The sequence below is a fragment of the Trichomycterus rosablanca genome, chromosome 13, assembly GCF_030014385.1.
Source record: "Trichomycterus rosablanca isolate fTriRos1 chromosome 13, fTriRos1.hap1, whole genome shotgun sequence".
Taxonomy (NCBI): domain Eukaryota; kingdom Metazoa; phylum Chordata; class Actinopteri; order Siluriformes; family Trichomycteridae; genus Trichomycterus; species Trichomycterus rosablanca.
The window spans coordinates 24,072,291-24,087,303 of record NC_086000.1 but is presented as its reverse complement, the minus strand read 5'-3'; the positions used below and the strand labels follow the sequence as shown (position 1 = coordinate 24,087,303).

The 15,013-nt window shown below is 37.2% G+C and overlaps 1 protein-coding gene across 1 annotated transcript in view; it reads left to right on the top strand.

Annotated features, from left to right (window-relative positions):
* The first annotated feature begins 1,626 nt into the window (after window positions 1–1,626).
* tpo (thyroid peroxidase) overlaps window positions 1,627–15,013 on the top strand; it is a 42,159-nt gene continuing 28,772 nt past the window's right edge. Inside the window, exons 1-6 of the mRNA XM_063007963.1 lie at window positions 1,627–1,702; window positions 3,846–3,936; window positions 4,031–4,191; window positions 7,427–7,559; window positions 10,015–10,144; window positions 11,416–11,622. Of these exons, the coding sequence (XP_062864033.1) occupies window positions 1,627–1,702; window positions 3,846–3,936; window positions 4,031–4,191; window positions 7,427–7,559; window positions 10,015–10,144; window positions 11,416–11,622 (798 nt within the window). The remainder of the gene's footprint in view (window positions 1,703–3,845; window positions 3,937–4,030; window positions 4,192–7,426; window positions 7,560–10,014; window positions 10,145–11,415; window positions 11,623–15,013) is intronic.

The window sequence follows — 15,013 nt, the reverse complement described above, 5'->3', positions numbered from 1 at the left end:
TTTCACCACACTTAAAAGACGTTTTGGCACCGAGGATACCAAGTGATTGGTATATAATAGTGTCTCAGCTTTTATTTTGTCCCGTTCTTCCTGCAAACACATCTTAAGATGTGCAGCAGTACAGGGTCATTGTTGTCGCATTTTTTCATTTCAAAATTCTCCACTTGTTGGACTTGTTGCTGATAACAGTCTGGATGGTCCTTTTCGTCTTTGGTCTGGGGCACACGGCATCCATTTTCTTCAAAAAAGACCTGGAATGCTGATTCATCTGACTAAAATACATGTTCACACTGTGTGATGGTCCATCCTAGATGCCTCAGAGCCCAGATAAGTCAACGCCGCTTGTGGATATGGTTAACATAAGTTAAGTGGCATTTGTGCATGTAACTTTGTATTGTAGTGCTTGACAAAGGTTTGCCAAAGTAATCCCTTGTCCATGTGGTTATATTAGCTATTGTTAAGTGGCGGTTCTTGATGCAGTGTCGTCTGAGGGATCGAAAATCATGAGAGTTCAGCTTAAGCTTGCGCCCTTGGCCTTTACGCACTGAGATTCTTCTCGATTCCTCGAATTGTTTAATGATATTATGCACTGTAGAGGGAGAAATATGCAAATCCCTTTTAACATTGTTTTTAAACATTCCAGTAATTTTCTCACACATTTGTTGACAAACTGGAGATCCTCTGGCCATTTTTGCTCATCAAAGACTCAGCCTTTCCTGGATACTGCTTTTGTACCAAACCATGATTACAATTACCTGTTGACATCACCTTTTTTTGGAATGTGTTGCAGGCCTGAAATGCAGGAATAGAGGTATATTAACAAATGAAATGAAGTTGAGCAGACAAAACATGAAATATCGTGGGTTCAAACTGTCTGCAATCCAATAAAAGTCAAAGTAAACGTAAGGAACACTGCATTTTAATTTTATTTGCATTTTCCATACTGTCCCAACCTTTTTTTTATTTGGGTTTGTATATACATTGGCCGTGTAGTGTAGGCCTAACTTATGTGACTGAACTACTTAGTATATACGGAATTACTACTTGCAGTCTTAATTTTCTTAACTTGAATTTTCTACGCCATTACGATTTGAATGACAAACAAAGCAGGGGGGCCTCAAAGCCCTGACAAATTTGACGTACATGGCTGTGCAGTGTTTCTTTCTAATCCTCCTACCTACGTAAGCCATGTGCTTGAAATCCAGTAAAGAGTCTAGAAACTCAAGTGGCTTTTGTATGGAGTCAGCAGGGTATATCTGTGCCCTCTTGAGAAAACTTCATTGCAGAGTGATGAGCAAGTACACTGAGAACAACGTACCTCGGAAACACAGTAAGGGTTTTTCTATAAGATCTATTTGCGTATAATTGCCAGCTTAATGATAAATATGGATTGTCTTTAAGGCCTCTTATAATGTTAGATGCTTTAGTTAGTATGTGATTGATTACATTTTTATATCTATGATGTATACATTTACAACCTTTGAATGGTCAGTGTATTGCATGAGGTGGAAAGATAATGAATGGTACGTTATAATAGTACCATTCTGTATGCCCTCTAATAGTCATTTTTAATTGAATATGTTTTTTTTGTGTGTGTGTTTGTGTGTGTGTTTTAGCTTTGTAACAATGTTGAGCTCTGCAACCAGACTACTGCTTCATTTTATTCTACTTTCACATATATCTGCAGATACAAAACCTGAACGTAGGTCATGAATCATTTACTTTCTTACTTCTTAATACTGGGTTCTTCTCCTATACAGTAATAGCAAACGTATTGGTACCATTCCACCTTAAAAAGTCTTTACATAACTAAGTCACTAAAACTTGCAAAAAATGAAGATGATGCTTCATTCCTATTATTAACTACTAATAACTCTTTATTATCTAGAAATTAACACTTTTTGTAAAGACAAAATACCCTCTTTCCTATTCTGTATGTGTTGTTTATCCCCTTTCTTTAATGAGTCAGTTTGTTGACACTTTTTCTTTTAAATTTAGAAATTTCATTAGAATACCTACCATGGCCAAACTAAACTATTACACCATTATGTGAAGGGGTAAACAAGATTTAATCTTTGCTGTAATTATATTTAATAAATAAAATACATCAGTTTTTTCGCATGTAATAGTGGTTGTAGTTATTATTACAATTAAATTACTTACATTAAAACACAGTTTGATTTTCTTGATAAAATATTAATTATTTAATCCATCATGTTCAGGGATTTTTTGGTTGAAAGCACAATAATCACAAGGATATTCGCTTGAGAAAGTCCAATCTCAGGCATGTTGCTTTTTAATGTAGTGGAAATATGATGTCCTGCTTTGAGAGGCTTAACTAAAGCATTTGTTTAAAATGCATACTGTGTAGTGTATCAGCATGGTCACATCATTATTTCCTTATCATGCCACCCACTGTTTAGCACCAAAATATTGTCTAAAAAAGTTAGAACTTTTGTTAGAACAATAATTGCTAAAATAAATATAACATAATAAGTCTTGAAACAATATGTAACGTGTTGTTTCATTTAATTACAAAAATACAACTTGCCGGACATTTGAGTTCTGTAGGATGTTGTTAAATAAGGTTTGTATTATTGTATTAATCCTTTAATAAACAAATTTAAATAAGTTCACCACATTAGTGAACCTTGCATAAATTTGTCTACTGTGCCAATGAGTTCTGCAAAAATTTAGATTTAGTCTGTTTAATGTCTAATTAATCTAAAACAAAGATTAGTGCAGCACAGTTCAGTTTTAACACTTACATACACTTAATGTTATATGTTATAAGTATCTGGATATTGCCTACAGAGTTTTGGATGTTCTTTATTTACCCACATGGGTTTTCTCCAACATTTTAAAATCATGCAAAAGGTAGACTGGCTACTTTAAATTTGCTTTATATGTTTACACGTGAGTGAGTGAATGAATAATAAATATATTGGTGCTTTTTCCAGGGTGTATTTCCACTTTGCACTTTGCAAGTGTTTTAGGTGGCAATGAATCTTCCACAACCCTGACTATTATACACCAACCAGGCATAATATTATGACCACTGACAGGTGAAGTGAATAACACTGATTATCTCTTCATCACGGCACCTGTTTGTGGGTGGGATATATTAGGCAGCAATTAAACATTTTATCCTCAAAGTTGATGTGTTAGAAGCAAGAGAAATGGGCAGCTCTTGTGGGGTGTTCCCGGTCTGCAGTGGTCAGTATCTATCAAAAGTGGTCCAAGGAAGGAACAGTGGTACACTGGCAGCAAAAGGGGGGCCAGCACAATATTAGGAAGGTGGTCATGATTTTATGCCTTATCGGTGTATAGTAGTAAAAAATATTATCAGAATAAGACCACTTTACACATCATTATTATTATTACACTTAATATTTAATATTGTAATATTTTTGTCAATAGTAATTGCAGTCAATATAACAATAACAACATTTCTTCAAGTGGTTTGTTTGACAATTGGGGAATTGAACTCTTAATCTCTTGTGTCTGCAATATTCCTGCTAAGAGTTAGGAAAGTAATACTTTGGTTTGAACTTTGCTGTGTTGTGTTGCATTATTCATCTGTAACTTTCTGAGATATTGTGATGTACAAGACCTTTCTGTTTAGATCTCTTAGAAAGAGCCAGCAGGGAGGGTAGAACAAGCAGAAATTAAAACTGAAGAAGACCTAAATGCAAGGGTATCAGCATGCCCTGCTTGTGCTGAATCCATGCCATGTAATATTAACATGAAATGAGATTTATTGTAATAACTAGTACCATTTTAATATTTTATAAAGGCTGTAAAATCTTGTTTTAATTTAACAATGTCAGTTTTGCATTTGTCAGGAAAACTAAACACAACTGAAGGTTTGCTCATATCTGCAATACAAGAGAGTGTTCAAATGGTCAACACTGCATTCAGTCAGAACACAAATAGGTAGATATGACTTATTATATAATAGGTAATAATAAACATGTTCTCTTGATGAATAAAACAGTGTTTTTTTATAGCTTCTTTTTTCTGATGGCAGGAACCATACTCAGTCATCCTACTCGCAGATGTTTGCTTCCTCCAGGCAAGCATTAGCAGCAACTAATGAATTCTCAAAAGCAGCAGAGGTCTTTCAAATGACTCTGTTATTATTAAAGAATAAAGCAAGTCGGAGACAGAAAAGATCAGTGACTGTTTCAGGTAAGATCGTGTTTCTTAACACGAATAATTTATACCATGTGTTAAACTCAAGGCCCGCCACATCATTTTATGTGGCCCGTGAGAGCTTAAAAGACGCGGCGCAGCGGGATATTCCACTAGCACGCCAGCACTGAGTTTCTGAACTCCTCAGTTCGAAACTCGGTGTTGCCACCGGTCGGCTGGACGCCATCTGGCGGGCATAATTGGCAGTGCCTGCAGCAGATACTAATTGTCCATCGTATATGCAGGGTGGGGGCTGGACTATGTGTGGGATCTTCATATGCTGTGTAAGGTCCCTGATTGGCGGAAGTCTGTGCACATGTTGGAAGAGGCGTGTACAGCGACGTGCTATCCTCGGATGCAATCAGGTATCCCTCAGCAGCGGAAGACAAATTGAGTGCGCTAAATCAGAGGAAAATGGGGAGAAAATGCATAAAAACAGACATATGATTGTCTTCAAATACACTGTAAAATCATACATAAACTGCATCTGCCACAGTGCATGCCGATTTTGTGACCCACAAAGTGACCGCATCCCGCCACTAGATGGCAGTGTTTCCATATCAGCGTTTAACTGAGGCGGTTTTCCAACGAGTGATGTTGAGAAATATTAACAAATAATCCCAAAATGTACAAAAAGAGAAAACTGAAGCCGAAGGAAGGAAATTTAATGAAAGATGGGAAAGTGAATACAATTTTGTGCTTCAAGAAGAGAAACCGGTACGTCTCTTGTGTTATGAGGCTGTATCTGTGGTAAAGGAGTACAATATAAATGTAGATATACATTATAAATATACAGTATAAATTTGGCATTTTGACACCAAACACAGAATTTAGCCTCCAACAAAAACAACAAATTGTCCAAAACTTAAAAGGCAGACTGCAATTACAGCAGGATACGTTACAATCGGCCCTTTGAGGGCCACCATAGTGCAGATGTGGCCCTCTGTAAAAATGAGTTTGACACCCCTGACTCATACTGTACATTGCTGCCATTTTCTGTGATCGCTGGCAGTTCTGGTACTCAGTTCCAACACAAACAGAGCACACCTGAACCAGATAATTAAGAAGTCTGATTATAAAGCGCAGGTGTGTTAGATTAGGGTTGAAATTGACTTGTGTAGAAAGCTAGAACTAATTACACTTTCACTGATACAGCAATTCAAATTTCTTTATACTTATCCCCCAACAAGACAAAGCATGACATTACATGGCCATTACATGGATACCTCACCTAATTAGTGAGCTCAGCAACTTTGCTAACACTTACTCACTCACTTACTCACTTTCTTAACCGCTTATCCAATTAGGGTCGTGAGGGGGGTGCTGGAGCCTATTCCAGCTTTTCAACAGGCACAAGGCACACATTAACACCCTGGACGGGGTGCTAGTCCATCGCAGAGCAGACACACATACACACACACACACCCATTTACCTATAGAGTTATTCAGTATCTCCAATTAACCTGACTGCATGTTTTTGGACTGTGGGAGGAAATCGGAGCTCCCAGAGGAAACCCACGCAGACACAGGGAGAACATGCAAACTCCGCACAGAAAAGACCCGTACCACCCCGTCTGGGGATCGAACCCAGGACTTTCTTGCTGTGAGGCGACAGTGTTACTCACCGTGCCGCCCACTTTGCTAACAATCATTGTTAATATATGCATAAAATCCAATATTAAGCTTAGTTATGCAATAATCATAAACAAACACTGAAAATAGACAGAGGCTTACTGAGAATTAAATTTTTGACATGGTACTGTCATAAAATCCAATTTCTTTAAGTCATTATCTTGGGAAAAACAGTGCTGCTTTTGTCAGGCAGCACTCCCTACTTTAATAATTCTCATTTATTGAAAGTTCCTTGGAAGGATGGTGTTCCATCGTTACATTCGTTACATTGTCAGATATTTGTAGAGTCAATGCTAAGGGGAATTTTAGCTGTATGGCCACCTGAATAAGACACACTATGTTGATTTTTTTTTTAATTTTACTGCAGTGTTCAGGAGGTTACTTGTATTTTGGTTGTGTAGTGTACTTACCAGAATATTTATTTATTTACAACCCCAAATCTGAAAAGGTTGGGACAGTATGGAAAATGCAAATGAAATAAAAACACAGTGTTCCTTACATTTACTTTGACTTTTATTTGATTGCAGACAGGATGAACCTGAGATATTTCATGTTTTGTTTGCTCAACTTTATTTAATTTATTAATAAACATCCATTCCTGCATTTCAGGCCTGCAACACAATCCAAAAAAAAGTTGGGACGGGGGCAATTTAGGCTAGTGATGAGGTGAAAAAATAATGATGTGATGTACAAAAGCAGCATCCAGGTAAGGTCTTTGATGAGCTAAGATGGCCAGAGGATCTCCAGTTTGTCAACAAATGCATGAGGAAATTATTGAAATGTTTAAAAACAATGAACCTCAAAGAAAGATTGGAAGGGATTTGCATATTTCTCCCTCTACAGTGCATAATATCATTAAACGATTCAAGGAATTGGGAGGAATTTCAGTGCGTAAAGGCCAGGGGCGCAAGCTTAATCTGAACGCCTGTGATCCTCTATCCCTCAGATGGCACTGCATCAAGAGCTGCCACTCAACAATAGCTGGTATAACCACATGGGTGAGGGATTACTTTGGCAAACCTTTGTCACGCACTACAATACAGAGTTACATGCACAAATGCCACTTAAAAGTTTACTGTGCAAAACAGAAGCCTTATGTTAACCATGTCCAGAAGTGGTGTCGACTTCTCTGGGCTCAGAGGCATCTAGGATGGACCATCACACAGTGGAAATGTGTATTGTGGTCAGATGAAAAAATGGACGCTGTGTGCTCCGGACCAAAGACGAAAAGGACCATCCAGACTGTTATCAGCAACAAGTCCAAAAGCCAGGGTCTGTCATGGTATGGGGCTATGTCAGTGCCCTTGGCAAAGAAATATACATTTAGATCTTAGAGCAACTTATGCTACTTTCAAGACGTCATCTTTTCCAGGGACGTCCATGCATTTTTCAACAAGACAATGCAAAACCACATGCTGCACACATTACTCCACACAAAAAGGACCCGGACCGCTGCACCTGGGAATCGAACCCAGGACCTTCTTGCTGTGGGGCAACAGTACACATAGTGATTCCGACATTGAACTTTAAAAAACAGCTCAATTAAACAGAGGTTTATATACTCAAATTATTTGATCATTTAATTTGATTTTTTTTCCAGAACTTCTTACTTTGAAGGAAGTAGAGCTGATAGCAAACCTGTCTGGATGTCCCCCACCTTTCCATCCTGCCAGCTGTCCCACAGGAGAAGATTCAGAGAAATATCGCACTATCTCTGGAGTGTGCAATAACAGGTAGCTGGCCTCTTTTTAAATAATTCATCCATAACAGAGTGTTGTGTGTAGCATGACGCACATCTCCTGGGCTGTTTTGAAACCATATTAATCAGGCCTTTGCTCTCTCGTGCTAACTGGACCTCGACATTTTGCTGAGGCAAGAAGACCATGTTGATAAGATGAGCCATGACAGATAGAGTGGGTCAAGGCTACTGTAGCAGATAGAGGTTATCCTGGTTGAAGTGTGACTAAGAGCAAGTAAAAAAAATGATGAAAACCAAAGAAACACAAGTGAATAGTACAAAAAAATGTAGTGTACACTGAAGTGCCAGAAAAACTGGTACACCAGTCTAATACTTGGTAGGTCCCCCACGGGAGCGTAGGACTGCAGAAATATGACTGGGCATTCACTTCACAAGCTTGTAGAAATATTCTGTAGGCGATGAACACTGTAGTTTCTGCAGAATGGTCCACAATTCTGTTGTATTCTGAAGTGTAAGACTTCTGTGTTCTACAGCACACTGCACGGCATCCCAGATGTGTTTGATAATGTTGAGATCTGGAGACTTAGGTGGAAATGGCAAAGCCCCAAATTCAGATGAGTGTTCCTCTAACCTGTTGGAAGAAGCCAGACCAGAATGAATGCAGGACAAAAAAGGATGTAACTTGTCAGAAAGGAGGCGCACAGACACCTTTCACAGACGTTTGTAGACGTACCAGGGGTCCCATAGAATGCCAGCTAAATAAGCACATTGCTATGTATTTTGCATAAGCTTGTCTATACCAGTTTTTCTAGCACTTACTACTGGTTCTAAACATGTCTATAAAATGTCCACAAATGTCTGACAATGCAACGAAGGGATAGAACATCATCCTTCCAAAGAACTTTCAATAAATTAGTGTTTTATTATTAAAGTAGGGAGTGCTACCTGTCAAAAGCAGCACTGTTTTCCCCAAAATAATGACTTGAGGAAATGTGTATTATGTGTTCAAGTGCGTTATTATAATATAAATGACTTACTACATTTTAATACAAACAGGTAAGTCATGCCAAATAAGAAATATTCTGTTATTTAACAGTGATTCAACAATACTTTTTCATTAACATTAATCCCATGGCATGTTTCAAAACATGACAGATATGCAGGTATTTTGTTTTATTACATCCTGATATCATCAAATGTGATGTGACACAACCAAAGGTATTGCATTGTAAAAAAAAGATCTAAGATATACAAAAAAAAAAAACAGAAAGAACTCCAAAATAGTTGGGACAGGCAAAATAAGTGTAAAAAAATAAGGATGAATGCAAAAGTACAAAGAAAAGGTTCCCATTTTGATACTTGTAACACACTCCAAAGTAATTAAGTAGTTAAGGCAAAATAAGTGTAATGCGGTGGATTCTGAATGCATATTCAGCGAAGCACCCTGTTTGGAGACGTTCTCTTAATGACAGGTACCCGAGACTCATAAGAACTGATGCGCTTCAATGGCAAGGTTTTCTATCCACCAAGACTTCTCTCTATCCTCTTTGTCAGCACATTAGCTGGCACACCTTTCCTCTTGTAGCTGTGATGCTGGACCACAAGGTTCCCTAGTTTCCACTGATGATGGATGTCAGCATTCTGCTTATTTTCCTGAGAATTCGTTCTGGTTCCGGTGGTTTGTGCCTTGCATGATTCCTCAGTTTCCATAAGGAAATTAAGAGACACATCATCACAGCAATGTTTTTTTTCCTAGGAAGTCCATGATTATTTCAGAACATGTATGCTGTGTAAGCATAGACTCAGAATGTGTGTGCTTAACTGGCCTGCCAGTAGTCCAGATCTCCAGAAGTCTCGTATCAAGCAAGAATGGACAAAAATTCCACTTTCAAAATTAATACAATTAAAGTCCTCAGTTCCCAAACTGTAAAAAAGTCCCAATAATAAGAAAGTTGAGGAATTACAGGGATACACATCCATCTGTCCCAACTTGCAGTGTGTTGTGGGCATAAAATTCTAAAAGTGTTTCTATTTACAAAATACAATCAAGCTGTTTAGTTAAAAAATGAAATCTTTTCTTTCTACTTTTATCAGTTAAATTAAGTTTCAAGAGAATTAACAAATCACAGATTCTTCTTTTTCTTGCATTTTACAAAATGTCCCAACTTATTTGCTTTAAGGTTAAACTTTAACAGTGTTTTTCTATATTAGCCTTACTAAATTACTAATGATACATTTAAATATGATTTGAAATATAACAAACATACTGTATATTTATATAATATTGTTAGATGCATAAAATTACTATTACTACCCTAACAACTTGTAATACAACTACAAAAACAAGCTGCCAGGGAAAATAAAGAAGAAAAGAATATGGTTAACAGAGTGCCATACATTTTGTGTTGAGCAAATACATGTGGTTTTCTGTGGCTCCTTATTTCTCTGATTTTTAGAGGCCACGTTTACAGATGCACTTTCTTATTCAGAAATAGGCCTCTTTGGGGAGCAGCCAACACAGTCTTGGCCAGATGGCTTCCAGCAGAGTATGAGGATGGAGATAGCCAACCAAAAGGCTGGAACAGTGGGCACCAGTACAACAGCTTTCAGCTTCCCCTTGTAAGCAGCAAAGTAGTACTCTTGTTTTATATTACAGCCATAAAAAGGAATATTTAAATGTTTAATGAATCAGAAACCACTGTTTTAAGAAATGTGTATTATGAGCAGATAATGAACTGTACATCTTTTGCGCTGTTTTAAAATAATATATAAACAGGTTTGTGGACCCTAATTTTGCTAATGGAAGTAAGCAGTGTTCATAACATATGAGCTTTTAAGAGCTAAACAGGAGTAGAAGATCTGAGCAGCAAGATTTTTCTTTAAAAAGAACTTGATGTACTAACACCTATGTGTTACACAAACACAATTTAATAATAGTAAATCATCTAAAAAAGGGGGGGGGGGGTCAGTTTTAGGGTTATTTTATAATAACATATTACTGTATATACAAGGTAACTTCATTAATGACATCCTGCTGGGTTAACCATGTAACCAGGCATTTGCTTTTCCATAAATGTTTATTATTTTTCTTTTTTATATTTTATTAGCTGACAAACGAAGCATAAAACGCATCACACACAAACATCTGCACTGGTCTTAATTAACCACGTCTTATAATAATGAATAAGTGATGAAAGGTGTACAATAGGAATTCGAAGAAACCAAAAAATATATATTTATACATATTTGATTAGAAAGTAAGACTTACCCAGAACCTTTAAATTCATATTTGTTTTAAAATATAAGACTTACTTTACCGAGACATTTCAAACAGATAATTAAATATAAGAATCCTCATTCTGACATTATTCTGGCATTCATTCACAGATATCTCGCATTAAAAACTGCAGCACCATTTTCACACCCTTAGTCTCTGATTGCAGAGTGCTTTCTCTTCCAAGTGCTACTATTTTTAATGAAAGTAGAGCCAAAACATTTCATTAAATTGAGTTCCAAGACAAACACTCTGCCTCTTACTTCTCAAGATCTGCACCGATGGCACACACTTTGATCAAATAAACACTTTGATCACAAAATAGGTGGGAGTATTTTTCAAATGAAACCGAGAAACAGTGTGATAAAAGAACAGGCTTCAATAGTTCACATTATTGTCGCACAAATGTTTCAGCTACAAACAAACTCAGACTTTTCTTGTCTTGTTTGTCTGTAATAGACAAACATTGGAAGTATTTTTGTAACTGTGTGTACTTTAAAATGTATGAGGAAGCATCATTTAAAAAATAACATCACTAAACACTTTTTTCTGTTAACTGAGTAGATTAAATGTATGTCTTGCCTGCTTCAAAAATGTATCAATCATATATTTTAAGGTTCGGGAGGTCAGCAACAAAATTATGCAGATCTCCAGCCAGTACCGCTTAGAAGATGAAGCGTATTCCCAGTTGCTGGTTGACTGGGGTCAGTACATAGACCATGACATTTCTTTCACCCCACAAAGCACCAGCAAAGCTGCCTTTTTAGAGGGACTCAACTGCCTCCACATGTGTGGAAATTCTGATCCTTGCTTTCCAATTCAGGTAATTATCTACACACAATTACACATAGAATTGTTTGGAATCACACATGGAACATTGAACTCACATGTAAATTGTATGGAACTGTTTGTCATTTGCATTTATAACAGTCTAACTGTTTTAGGAAGGTTTTTTTTTTTACTACAGTCGAATTCAGACATTGAAGTTCAAAGATAAATCCTAACTAGCAGGATTTAACTTAGAATAACTAATTATTTTAAAAGGTGTTAAAGGGTTTAGATCAGGGGTGGGCAATTACATTTTGAGAAACTGGGACTGTTGTGGAGGGCCGGACCAATAGGCTGATCTTAAATATTAATTTTATCTTTGTATACACATACTTTTTGTACACAGCAATCTGGTCCCCACAAACTAAACACAAGCTTTATATCTGTCTTGTTAAAAACTCATACAGTCTGTATCAATCGCACTGACAGTTTTATTCACCAACACGTTACGGAGAAGCTGGATACACATACGCACGAGCATACAAATGTAGGTAAACTGGAAAAATAACAGTCCCTTCAAAATAAAACAATGCTATTCTATTACATGTATGATCTACACTTACTTATGTCTTATTTCTAATTACCACTGACCTCATGCGGGCCGGTCAAAGACACTTTGTTTGGTCTTTTGCACCAGACCAAACAAACAATTTTTAAGGACCTTGCATAATGCTTGGGTGCTTTGCTTTGCTTAAACAGTAAAGGGTATTTCTCATATCATTGTTACAAAATTCTAGAAAATTATTTAAAGTAGTATGGTGTAACAATATTATTCCCCTTTACTGGAACTGTACATTGCTCAGCTAAAATGATCAATCAATCAATTATAAATAAAAAATTTATGAATACATATTCTACATCACTTTACTTCTTTTAACAAGCTTTTTACTTGGCCAGCCAAACCTAGACTACATGATTGTTTACTGCAGGTATGAATTCTGCTCCAAAGACCAAGACTAGTATGCTTTAAACCACATCAACTAACACTGATCTCAAGGATCTTAAACCAGGGTCATGTGAATCTAGGCTAACCACCTCTGACTATCAACTTATGAAAAAGTGCTAATGTTAGCCAGTGGGCTGCTTTGTTTTTATAGTCAAAATAACATGAAAAATATCAAGCATTACATTTTTAATAATTAGCACTAACCATATTGCTCTTTCAGCAATCTAATTGATCTCAATGATTATGAATGGAAAATTTAGTAATCAGGGTGGCACAGTGGCTTGGTGGGTAGCCGTGTTGCCTCACAGCAAGAAGGTCCTGGGTTTGATTTCTAGGTGGGGCAGTCCGGGTCCTTTTTGTGTGGATTTTGCATGTTCTCCCAGTGCCCATGTGGGTTTCCTCTGGGAACCCGGTTTCCTCCCGAAGTCCAAAGACATGCAGTCAGGCTAACTGGAGATACAACATTGCCTTTGGGTTTGAGTGTGTTTCTGAATGTGTGTGGGAGTGGGTTTGCCCTGTAATGGATTGGCAAACTGTCCATGGTGTTTAAAGTGGTGGTAAAACAGACAATGAATGAATGAGTGAACGAATGAATAAAATTCAGTAATTAGAAGTGGTATTATTATATTCTCAACATGCAGTGTACACTATATATCCAAATTTATATGGACACTCTTCCTTAGTGATGAATTTAGGTGTATAAACCAACCCATTGCTAACTTCTGCCTAAAATCAGTAATAATAAATACAGTTAATACTTCTAAATTTGTTGCAACAGTTTGGTACTGCTCTTTCCCGTCCCAGCATAACTCTGTCTATCTGCACAAACTGAGGTCCTTAGAGACATAGTTTAGTGTGTTCTCCACAGAACCCTGCCATTAACCTATTAAACACCTTTGGGATCAATTGGAACAGTACTTGCAAGTCAAATTTTCAGGACTAACATTAGTGCCTGCCTGACCTTACAAATGCTCTTTCAATAAATACATGCCAACATTTATGGAAATAGGATTAAGGTTACTTCAGTGGAGGTTGTTACAGCTAAAAGTTGAGTGGAGGTTGTTACAGCTAAAAGTTTATGGAGGGTTTTGAATGGAATGGTTTTGAAATGGGTGTTAAACAAGCGTATGGTCTGGTGTCCACATACATTTGGCCATATAGTCTATTTGCAGAGCTTAGTTCACTGACCTTGTTGCTTAACTCCATGGAAAATAAATGAAAACATTATGAGAATATATTACTAAGTTATTATTATGGGTATGTATTACTGGTCAGCCTCCTGTTGTCGTAGGTGTAGAGGTACAGTATATGTGTATAGCTTGGGAAAGTTTAGTTTAAATCTGGCTTGGCATTGGTTGGAGGTCTATCATGGTCTGTGAAAGGAGGCTAAAATTGAAAATGTATGTGTTATTGATTGCTTCTTTATCTCTGTCAAACCACAAACACCAGTGAAAATAGCGGGCCACTGGGGTGACTCTCTTTGGCCTCTGCTGCGTATGAGACTCCTTCGGGGCAGTGACTAATAAAAATTCTGGGGGGGATTAATGACTGTTGTTGTTTTGTAACTAATCTCAGGATTCCCAAGCAGAAGCAGGAAGGCAAGCACTATAGATATGCATAACGATGCATTTTATATAACCCCAAATCAGAAAAAGTTGGGACAGTATGGAAAATGCAAATAAAATAAAAATGCAGTGTTCCTTACATTTACTTTGACTTTTATTTGATTGCAGACATGATGAACCTGAGATATTTCATGTTTTGTCTGCTCAACTTCATTTCATTTATTAATAAACATCCATTCCTGCATTTCAGGCCTGCAACACAGTCCAAAAAAAGTTGGGACGGGGGCAATTTAGGGCTAGTAATGAGGTGAAAAAACTAAATAATGATGTGATTCCAAACAGGTGATGTCAACAGGTGATTGTAATCATGGTTTGGTACAAAAGCAGCATCCAGGAAAGGCTCTTTTTCCAGAAAGAGTCTTTGATGAGCAAAGATGATCAGAGGATCTCCAGTTTGTCAATAAATGTGTGAGAAAATGATTGAAATGTTTAAAAACAATGTACCTCAAAGAAAGATTGGAAGGGATTTGCATATTTCTTCATCTACAGTGCATAATATAATTAAACGATTCAAGGAATCGGGAGGAATTTTAGTGTGTAAAGGCCAAGGGCGCAAGCTTAAGCTGAACTCTAGTGATCTTCAATCCCTCAGGTGGCACTGCATCAAGAACTGCCACTCAATAGCTGGTATAACCACATGGACAAGGGATTACTTTGGCAAACCTTTGTCAAGCACTACAATATGGAGTTACATGCACAAATGCCACTTACAACTTTACTGTGCAAAAAAGAAGCCTTATGTTAACCATGTCCAGAAGTGGCGTCCATCACACAATGGAAACATGTATTGTGGTCAGATGAATCAGTATTCGAGG